The sequence below is a fragment of the Thunnus maccoyii genome, chromosome 6, assembly GCF_910596095.1.
Source record: "Thunnus maccoyii chromosome 6, fThuMac1.1, whole genome shotgun sequence".
Lineage (NCBI taxonomy): Eukaryota > Metazoa > Chordata > Actinopteri > Scombriformes > Scombridae > Thunnus > Thunnus maccoyii.
The window spans coordinates 12,310,001-12,320,972 of record NC_056538.1 but is presented as its reverse complement, the minus strand read 5'-3'; the positions used below and the strand labels follow the sequence as shown (position 1 = coordinate 12,320,972).

The window sequence follows — 10,972 nt, the reverse complement described above, 5'->3', positions numbered from 1 at the left end:
ACTCACACCACGACAGAAGAGAGCCTACATTCATGAGATTTGATTAATATCCATACAAAAATGATTCCTTAAAGAAACATGCTATGTTCCTTCTCATCCAAACATACACAAATGTCTTAACTGTGTATATAATGCAGTTTATTCAAAATTTGTACAATACAATAAATGTTCGGGTTTTACATCAAGTAAATATCTGAGGACATTGTCGACAAACATACCCATGTATAAATGGCCATGTACAGTAAGATACATGTGAAAAAGAAAATAAATACATCTTAGCAATAGTGTCACATTTAAAGTAAAACAGTCATATAAATACATGTTCCATATGTGCAATAAATATGTATGCTAAAGGAATTATCTGTATGCTATAGTAATTATCTGATTTCTGAAATGTTGCACTGGAATGAAAAAGTATATCAGTCATTTAAAATGAACTACAAATACAGCCTTGCAATTGTATAACTCCACCAACAAGTAAAGTTGCAGTTTACATCCAGACTCATAATATTTGTAGTAGACTTTGAAGGAATTTATTAAAAGGTATTAAGTGTATTTTCCTTGTATGTGTTCATATACTTGACCTATAAAGCTGATTCTGATAGAATACAAAGTTGTAGCCATGACAGTGAACGATGCCTCAGATGTGGACGTTGCTGCAAAGAAGCTACAAATTCTAAAACGTGGATGTTTCACACACATCTTCAACCCAACAGAACAGAAGATCTAAACAATCACCACAGTTTCAAGATGGTAACCAAGATGAGTGTCACTGATTCAGTATCTGACCAAATGTGGAATATGGTCATAATCTATCCTTCTGTTCCCGAATTAGTGCTGAATAATGGCCAGAAAAGTGTTTTTGTGGAACAAGATGATGTCACAGTGAAGTTGACCTTTTGGATATAGAATGACATCACTTCTTTATTTTATCCTATTAGATATTTGTGTGAAACTTTGTCATAATTAGCATATGAATTCTTGAATAATGGCCAAAAATGTGTTTTGTGAGGTCACAGTGACCTTTGACCTTTGAATACCAAATTCTAATCAGTTCATCGTTGAGTCTAAGTGGACATTTGTACCAAATTTGAAGAAATTCCCTCCAGGTGTTCCTGAGATATCGCAATCACAAGAATAGGACGGACAGACAACCTGAAAACATAATGCCTCCAGCCACAGCTCTTGCCGATGCGGAGGCATCATAAAAGGGGATCAAAATATCATCCATGCATTATAAAAATATTTATAAAATTAAACTTTAATAAAATGCTATTCTAATTGCATATATTCCTTCCTCAGTAAACAAAGTCAAAATAAATTCTCCCATATCTGCTAACTCCACATTATTGCTTATTGGATAAAATAGAAGAATGGCGTGATTTTGTTCATGTTGCTGTGCTAATAATAACTAACAAATGCATCAACACATTTTTCCTAAACATTTCTACTTTAGGTGTTGCCACATACATTTTAGGTTTTAATTTTGTTTAAATGCACATGTATATGATTCACTTGCCCTCTACTGTATGTACAGAAATGCTGCTTCCACACATGAAGCATTGCGCTCCAGTTACAAGCTAACTCTCCATGAACACTAGAAGTAAATCATGTCTGTACTATAATGAGGTAGAGAAATCAGAAGACATCTGCATGTGCAGAACTTCATTATGCAGACGAACAGATTAAACAATGAAACCACTCCAAACATATTGAAATGCAACTTAAGCTGGCACAAAATTGACCAGCTGTCAGTAGATTTAAAGTGTTCTGTGATGTATTGGAAGTGCTCACCAATAAGACTGTTATTTGTTCTGTTTTTGTTTTCATTTGTTGTCAAGGGAAAAATAAGTTTGACTTGACAAGAGCATCTTCTCTACTTTAAACCTGACAACTGAATACAAACACATCTTTAAAGTGCAAACTAATTTGAACCTCATTACAAGTCTTAAATAACATCCTATTAATCTTTCTATTCTTAAATCCATCTGAAAATACATTATCAAGCTATCATGTCCTCACTATTAGACGTCTTTGAATATTAAAACAGGATCCCATTACAAGACAACTAAAATACCTTTTTTTTTTCTTTTTTAAAAAGGCACAAACAAAATGTTTCTCCAAGACAAAAGACAGTTTGGACCAAGAAAGAAGAAAAATGCAACATCCAGTCAGGCAACCTCATATAAATAACCTTAGCACTGGCCCCTCTGTTATTGTAGCCACACCGATTGTATTTTATGGCACTCAAATACTGAAAAAAGCAAGAAAAAAACTCAACTCCATCCTATGCATCCTTGTATAATTTGGCAAACCTCTATGACAATAGTTACCCTGTCAAAAATGTGCAGACAAAACAGGCACTTAGCTCTTCTCTAAAGCTTGCATTTGTGAAGAAACATCTGACCTGAAGCTTCTTCCTCTGGGTGTATATGGTCCCCAACAGCTAATAAAACTACATTTATTATATTCAAAACAAAATCAAGAGATCTCAGTGGAATAATGAATAAAAAATGACGGTACTCATTAGGGCTGTAGTCTTCTGGTCGACTAGTTGGTCGAAATGCTCTCGTCCGACTAAATTCTCATTGGTCGAATAATCTCCGTGTTCCTTTATAAGGAGAGAAGTGCTGCATCAGAAGCCTTCCAGGATTAATCCATTATTTCCTGCAGCGGGAGGGACAGACTAACAAATTACCTGTGAAAACGGGGGTGTTTTCACAACTTTGAACTCGCCCAACCTAATGGAGACTGCTGGGTCTAACTATACCAGTTTACACATCTAGTTTATATTGTTAATACATCCAAGAACTGTACTCAATGTTTACTGAGTGTTTACTGAACGTACTGAATGTTTACTGAATCAGCGTTTCTCCTGTAACAATATCAACGAACCCCCACCGGGCCAAAAGATATTTTTTAATGCCAAAAATAACGCTAAATATCGGTTGTGTAACTCCGTTTAGGAATATGGCAGTGCTTAGTAAGTTTGCGTAGCGAGTGGGAAAGTGACAGTGGATGTGAGCGGGGCAGAGGAAAAGGTTAGCGGTAAGTTGTCAGTCTTGCAATAAATGTACAGTACAGACTCCAGTGTAACATTTAATAAATGCTAAAAAGTCACGTCTGTTGTTTCCCAAGTGCTGCAAAAGTAAATGGGGTTAGTTCCAAAGTTAGCAACAATAGGTGAGCCTAACCTGAAGAGGCAAAACGGAGAAATGTGAGTTCACTGTGCACTCTGTCCCGTTACATAATCTTCAACTAATCGATTAGTTGAAGATTATGTACGATTTCAGTCGACCAAGATTTTCTTTGGTTGACTACAGCCCTAGTACTCAAAACGCCCCACCCCCCGCCAAAAAAATTCAGTGATGCTGACTCAAACAGACAAAAAATGCTACAAAATTGGTTCTTAATTTAAATTAATCTCCAGTGTTAAAATGTCTTGACCTGATTTTCTCTGTGGCTTTTGCTTTATTGCCACAGTCAACCACAAAAGAGCTGATCATGCTGTTTTTCCTGTTAACAGCAGAGAATCAGACTACAAAGACACACTGGAAATACAGTACCTGCTGGTTCTGGTTCTGTTTTTTTTTAAAGTTATTACAAGACTACACCAATGATCACTGAAAACCTGCAGAAATATCTAAATCAAACTGCAGACTGATTAATCCACTCCTGGTCCACGCTGGTGTCACTCATGTCTCCTACAACACTGAGAGCTCCTCTTCCTCACACAGAAGAGGTTCCACCTCTGGGACAGTGTGTAGTGCTCTGCTTTTAGCAGAGTTGTTCTTCCTGTATATGATGAACTGGGCAGTCACCTGACAAGGTTAAGGCTCATAGAGATACAAACAGAATTCAACAAGTTATCTTCTCCACAGGCGAGTACTGATGCCTTTTCAAAAACATTCTCTAACCTGAAAATGTAAGTATTACTCTTTACTGTAGCCCTTCTTTTCTCCAAAGCAATAACAAAACATTTTTAGACAGGTAATAAATTACACATTACTTCTGTTAAGTACATGTTGGTGGCAATGCAAGCTCAAATTAGTTGTTATTAAATTCAAAAATATCCACCCCAATAACATACATGAGGGGGGCAAAATATCAGGAACACCTTTCAATATAATGCACTCCAGTACACCACCACTCACTATGACCTCAATAATAAACATAAAGTAGAATTATCACCTTTCTGACAATGTCAACGGAAACAAGCTTCGTTAATGTAGAACTTATGGCATAACTGTTGTATTGGATTGCATTAGATTGCACAGGTGTACCTAATAAAGTACTCAAGGAGTGTATATAACCATGCAAAGACAAGAAAAACAAATTGTAGTGGTAAATAGAAATACTATATATGTTGGCCTCCAACAAACATATCCAACGAATCTACTGCATTACGTTGCATTGTGCTAATATGATTTATTTATGTTCATGTTTTGTGTACAGTAAGTTTAAGGTTATTTAACAGCATTAACAAACTCAAATGGCATGTTGACTGTTGACTTTAAATATAGTGTTTGTATGAGGATCAGCATTTCTACTATAAGAGTTTAGGATGTGAACCTGCATTCAACACAGCCATGATGTTCCAATAACCTCCTTACAGATCAAAGTTTTAACTGCCATTATTATCAGCGGATATGACAGATAAAATACACTCACACTTTTACAGTTGACTTGAGTCTGAACATGTGATTTAAAGGATACAAAGAAGTCGAGTATGAGGACTCCCAGGCTGCCGATGAGCCAGGCCAGATGTTTGATGATGAAGGTCTGTTTGGAGTCCCTCAGCGCAGGAAGGACCACTATGACGCTTAACCCATACGTCCCATTGCCCATCATGGCCAGGGCAAACAACAGGTAGGAGGTGCCCTCTGTAGACTGTCGCTGGAACTAGAATGGATAGAGTTTACATAAAGAGCTTATTGTACAAACAGCAGCTCAGCATTATTCATGTTGTCAACGCTCATCACTTCTTATTTACTTTAGCACTGCGTTATTACTGGAACTTTCCCTCCTAGCGTATACACGTGAAAACCCACAGTCGGTGAAGAAGGAAAAGGTCAGATATTACACGTTAACCGCAAGCTGTTCCATTCACAACAATGAATTTGCTCTCCGTGGACTCCAAACAGATACAAATAACCGTGACTAGATTAAAGGATGAGGCTGGTGTTGTTTTATCCCTATCAACAAATCCACTGAAGAGACCAACAATGAATTCATTCTACTGACAAGTACTGTTTGTCTTTGTAGCCAAAGCCTGATTTAGCTCCTTACACTGGCCTTGTTCACTGTAATGCACATTGTATGTCATCCAACTCAATGCCATGGCTCTTTCATGTGTTTTTAATGACGTTAGACACAACAAGGAGTCACATTTACTCCATAGAGGTGTCAGATATATCAGCCTGTGTTTTCAGTTCGCCTTTTTGGGGGAACTGTTGATGAGAAATACAAAAATACATTTACAGCCTTATTCCTTAAATAAGTAGGTCTATTACATTCATCTTTTGCATAAAATATGTCAGCCAATTGGTTTATTTTAAATCTTTTATATTCTGTTTTGTCTACAGAGTTCAACCTGTCTCCAAAAAAGTGTGAAATGCTGAAATATTGCTTGGCAACACAATGAATGCCCTGCAGATTTTTTATACTGAGATGAACCCAACCAATACCAGGCAACCAGCAAGTGTTTGCAACAGAACCGTTAAGGTGTAATAAGATACCAAACTGGATAAATAACTGGAACCAGAAATGATGAAAAGATCAACAAGTTTGAACATGCAGGAATTCCCATTGGGCAAATGCGACTTAAATGACTTACACAAGTTAGTGAGTGTGTGTGTGTGCCCAGAAGTTTCTCTGGCACTGGAAGCCTACTGAGACGATCCCCTCTGGTGATTAATAAGTGCAGTTGAGCCAGGATGTTCCCTCACAACAACAGCACCATTGTCTTCAATGCCTGGTTCTCATTTTGACACACAAACACACACGGTCCCTCTTTATGACTAACTGACACATAATAAGTGCAGTTTTCTGTCGACCCCCTCTGATAAGGGCCTGAAAAAGTTGTCCAAGCTCTACTCTCTGGATGGCACTGCTCACACGCAAACCATGGTACAGCGAAAAAATGACTAAATAACTAACTCCACATCTCAGTCACACCAAGAAATTGTCACTTACGTTTTTATAGAGCTGGGGGAAACGAGAGGAGAGGTAGAAGATAGATGCCAGGTATCCACATATATAGCCAGTAATTTCCACTGATTTGGAGGTAGCTGGACCCTGGGAAAGAGAGGGGGAGAGAGGTGCCAAGGGACATAATGTTGGGCCAATCACAAGTACAATCACAACCTCCTATCAGAAGTGAAAAAAACACTACATTTGATTTCTGAACACTGAAATATATGCCCTACATATACACAGAATCTACCTACCTGAGTATCTGAGGTTGTACTATTGTCTATGATGAGTTTGGGTAAAGCAAGGAGGACTAATGTTGCAGCGCCGCACCACATGAAGCACAGCCACTTCAACACGGGACTCTCTGGAGGACACATACACAAACACAACACAAAGAACTGACAGTGAAAACACAAACAAAGGAAATCCAACTATTTGCATTTGCTTCATTTGACACTCCTACCCTTAGTGTAAATGCCTGATGTCTCATGCAACACATTATTCCACATACCTCTACAGCTGCAATGATTATTAGATTAATCAATTAGTTGCCAACTATTAAATTAATCACCAACTATTTTAATAATCGATTAATCATCATTTTTTAAGAAAAAAAGTCAAAATTCTCTGATTCCAGCTTCTCAGATGTGAATATTTCTGTTTTCTTTACTCCTCTGTGACAGTAAACTGAATATCTTTCATATGTGGACTGTTGATCGGGACAAAATAAGACATTTGAGGATGTCATCTTGGGCAATGATAAACATTTTTCACCATTGTCTGGCATATTATGGACCAAACAACTAATCAGTTAATTAAAAGTAATCAACAGATTAATCAATAATGAAAATAATCATTAGTTGCAGCCTTACATTCCTCAACTTGTAAAGCTGGCTATGTCAGTTTCACTTTTTGATGTCATGCAAATCAAAATAAACAGTCATTGAGTCAACAGCAGGAAATACCTCCTTCTTCATAGCTTTGATTTTCATTCATGGTTGACTCACAAATCACAGACGTCATTCGACATTCCATTTGAGCTCAAGGGAAGAGATAAATCAGGGCTTACTTCTGCTGGAGCTGTTCTTGATCTTATAGTAGAGAAACTGGGAGATGAGAATCAGGTCTGTGAAGATGTAGAACACCACTGTGACTATCTGAGAGGGGGACAGGGAGAAAGAAATTCAAATTGTTTTGGAAAATTTGAGTTTGCAACTAACTCAGAACATTTGTGTGACAGCTGAGTGTATGAGTTCATGCTGTAGACATTAGGTTCGTCTGTAGTGATACTGTAGGGCTAAGAAGGCAAAGAAATAAGCAATATGAGGTTTTTATTTGAATTTAGAGTCGCGACAATTAGTCAGTTAATCAATCAACAACTTTAGTCGATCGACAGAAAATGAAACAGCAACTATTTTCATAACTGATTGACTGTTTTGAGCAATTTTTTAAGAAAAGATGCTGCAATGGCAGCTTCAATGTTTTCTGGTTTCTTAAAGGTATGCTATGCAAGATTTTCCTAAAAAACAATATATAGACTCATACAAAAGTAATCTCTCTCAATCATCGCTTATGACCCAATAGAAATGTGTGGTGGTGTATGTATCCACAGAGGCTCTGCTTCTTCTTCTGCTACTCTGCTGTTTCCAATTTTCTTATTGTTTTGCTGTGCTCGTGACACTTCTGTGCATCAGCCTTTGGCAAGTGAGTGTGTAGCCCCCAGCTAATAACAGCATACAGGTGTGAGGTCAGGACTCGTAGCGTAGCGACCAGGTTACATCACTGTCTCCATCTCTCTCCTCTGCTCCGCTCTGCTCTCTTTCTCTGTGTCGTGGATGGAAGAGCTGCAGGTCTGTTTGTCTGTTTGTCTGTTTGACCGACGGCGGTGCTGAGCTACACACACAGAGCAGAGAGGCTACAGTGGACAAGATGAAGCTCTGCATTCACACAAAATGCAGCACCTTCCCGCTTGTGTGGGTGTGTTTATTTGTGCTTTAGAATGTAACCGCGGTGATACAATCAGAAAATAACTTTTTATTTATCTGTTTCATGGCTTTGTTCTCGCCAGCACTGCTCACTCTCTTCATTCTCTCTCTAGCTTGCTTGACCACAGCTGCTCTCTCTCTCTCTCTCGCTAGTTGAGGCGGGGAGGAGGGGCCAACTTTGAATGCTGTGTTTACAAACACCAACCCACAAATCCTGCATAGTATACCTTTAAGTCCTTTATGATATTAAACTGAATATATCTGGATTATGGACTGTTGGTCGGAACTAAACAAGACATTTTAGGTTGCATGTTGGGCTCTGGGAGACAGTAATCAAAATTTTTCACCATTTTTTGGCATTTTATAGACCAAAGAACTAATCGATTAATTGAGAAAATAATCAACAGATTAATCAATAATGAAAATAATCGTTAGTTGCAGACATATTTTCAAACACAGAATTAGTAGCACAAACAAACACCATGTCAAAAAGCCTGCAGCAAGAAGTCCTGAACTTAGCTCGCCTGTAATCTAATATCTCACCAATGTAGAGATGAGACAGGAAATTACTGTCAGCCAAAGTAAACATCACTGTACGATGGTAATCTGAAAGACACTAACTACACTAGGAGACATTCACATAATGCAAGGCCACCGGAGCTCAACACCTTGTGCGTGTAGGTGTCTGTGTGTTCACCTGAATAGGCAGCTGACTGGTGAGGTAGCAGCCTGCAAAGCTGGTCAGGTCTCCACTGAAGAGGAAAAAGAGAAAGCCAAAGGACATGGCCTCCTCCACTTTACCGTTCCGATAGGCCTCGTAGACCTGACTAGAGAGATAGATAGATAGATAGACAGACAGACAGACAGACAGACAGAGTCAACATACTCACACATACACTTGGATAAAATAAAATAAAAACTGATTTTCACTTCAAAATCCAACACTTCATTAGGATGGTAAACATCACATTACATCATTATTACTCACGGCAAAGTGGACAGCAGGAAACAGAACATGGATACGAGTCCTATCACCACGCTGCAGTACTCCCACACATTATCCACACACTCCTCCAGAAGGTAGAGGATCCATGGCGTCCCGTTAACACACAGCGGCCGGCCCAGCGTGGGAGCAGTCCAGTTAGTGGTCAACACGTCCACAGTCTTCCCGGGGAAGCGTGCTGTAGCCATGGGGGAGAGACTGGCTCCGTCCGCCGGTGTGTCTGCCCTTCAGCTGCAGGATATATCCTCCTGCTGCTGCTGCTGCTATAGGTATGCGTCCAAATTGTAAGTAGACTTGTGTTTAGTCCAGCAACAAACGTGAGCGTTGAAAGAAACAGGTCTGACACACCTGCCTACCTCATAAAACAGATGTGTGAAGACTTGTTCTGACATTTGATGAGTCTGAAAGAGATGTCAGAACAATATCAGCAGCTTGTTGCACCACTTGTGTGTGTAAAGTGGTTGCACCACAGAGATAATTTACAACATAACTCTAAGCAATAACTAAATACTTACACATGCCCTGAAAGTCGGTGTAAATCATAAAATGCCACAGAATTACACTCCCTAATGGTAAAACAGCAGTTTTACTGCCACACATCGTTTTTTCATTAAAGGTGCAGTGTGTAGAATATAGTGGCATCTAGAAGAACAGACTTGGCAGAAATGGAATATAATATTCATAAGTATGTTTTAATTAGTGTATAATCACCTGAAAATAAGAATTGTTGTGTTTTAATTACCTTGGAATGAGCCCTTTATATCTACATAAGGAGCGGGTCCTCTTATACGGAGCCCGCCACGTTGCACCGCCATGTTTTTACAGTAGCCCAGAATGGACAAACCAAACTCTAGCTCTAGAGAGGGCCTTTCACATTTTTCGCAAGTTTTGCAGCCACTGTGGGTTCTCATACATGCTTGGAAGGGGAGGGGGAGGGGTATTCAGTTGGTTGCAATCTGCAACCTCACCACTAGATGTCACTAAATCCTACACACTGGTCCTTTAATTGCATGCCATTTTGCAACACAGTAATCCAGTAAAGACCTAATTTATGGATATATTTCAATATAAATCTAGTTGACTACGATGCTAAATGGCTCATGCCGGAAAGCTAGTTCACACGGTAACCATGACGATGGAACTCTATCTTTGATCGTTGATTGGCCACTTGCCTTAGTTATGACTTTACATCCAAACTAGTTAGGTTATGCCCCAAGTAATTGTGGTGCAACCAATTTTTGTAGCTGATTTAGTTACAAACTAACTAGTAGTTACTAAACCTCTAGTGTTGATTTTACATCCTAACTTTGAAGAGAACTTACACATAACTGGTGCAACCCAGTGCAGGAGCTGAACAATTCAAAAGTGTTACAACTGCCCTACAGTTCATCCCAAATTAGTAAATTAGGTCTGTATATTTTGGGAAATAATTCCATAATTGTGATGTATCCATAACCTTAATCCTACCGACTGGGGTCCCTGCAGACCCCAGAGATATACTCTGTGTCATGTCTCACAGGTGCTTAATTCTATCATTCCAATTTTTGTGACTTTGTAAATCAGTTTATTCCTTATGACTTCTTGTCATTGTTTTCTGTTTCTGTTTTAATTGGTGCTTTTTAAAAATACCAATGTATGTAGTTTTATGCCTATGCAGTTTTAATAGATGGAACTATTTATTGAGTTCATGTTTGCTATGGGTCGCAATTTAAAGTATCGCACACTATCAGGGGGGTAGGAGCACCCTGTCAGTCTTTTTGAACGCTTTGTAGAAAGATTGCACACGGGG

The 10,972-nt window shown here is 38.8% G+C and overlaps 1 protein-coding gene across 4 annotated transcripts in view; it reads right to left on the bottom strand.

The window, feature by feature from the left end:
• Window positions 1-3,268: 3,268 nt before the first annotated feature.
• LOC121899560 (lysosomal amino acid transporter 1 homolog) overlaps window positions 3,269-10,972 on the bottom strand; it is an 8,256-nt gene continuing 552 nt past the window's right edge. The window contains exons 2-9 of one of the 4 annotated variants that reach the window (XM_042415465.1): window positions 9,540-9,584; window positions 9,169-9,446; window positions 8,878-9,007; window positions 7,265-7,352; window positions 6,450-6,559; window positions 6,196-6,297; window positions 4,717-4,902; window positions 3,269-3,821 (exon numbers count right to left, since the gene is read on the bottom strand). In XM_042415465.1, coding sequence (XP_042271399.1) covers window positions 3,705-3,821; window positions 4,717-4,902; window positions 6,196-6,297; window positions 6,450-6,559; window positions 7,265-7,352; window positions 8,878-9,007; window positions 9,169-9,371 — 936 coding nt within the window. In that variant the 5' untranslated portion in view covers window positions 9,372-9,446; window positions 9,540-9,584 and the 3' untranslated portion in view covers window positions 3,269-3,704. Of the gene's footprint in view, window positions 3,822-4,716; window positions 4,903-6,195; window positions 6,298-6,449; window positions 6,560-7,264; window positions 7,353-8,877; window positions 9,008-9,168; window positions 9,585-10,972 lie in introns of all 4 variants that reach the window. The other 3 variants (XM_042415466.1, XM_042415467.1, XM_042415464.1) reach the window with 3 other exon arrangements.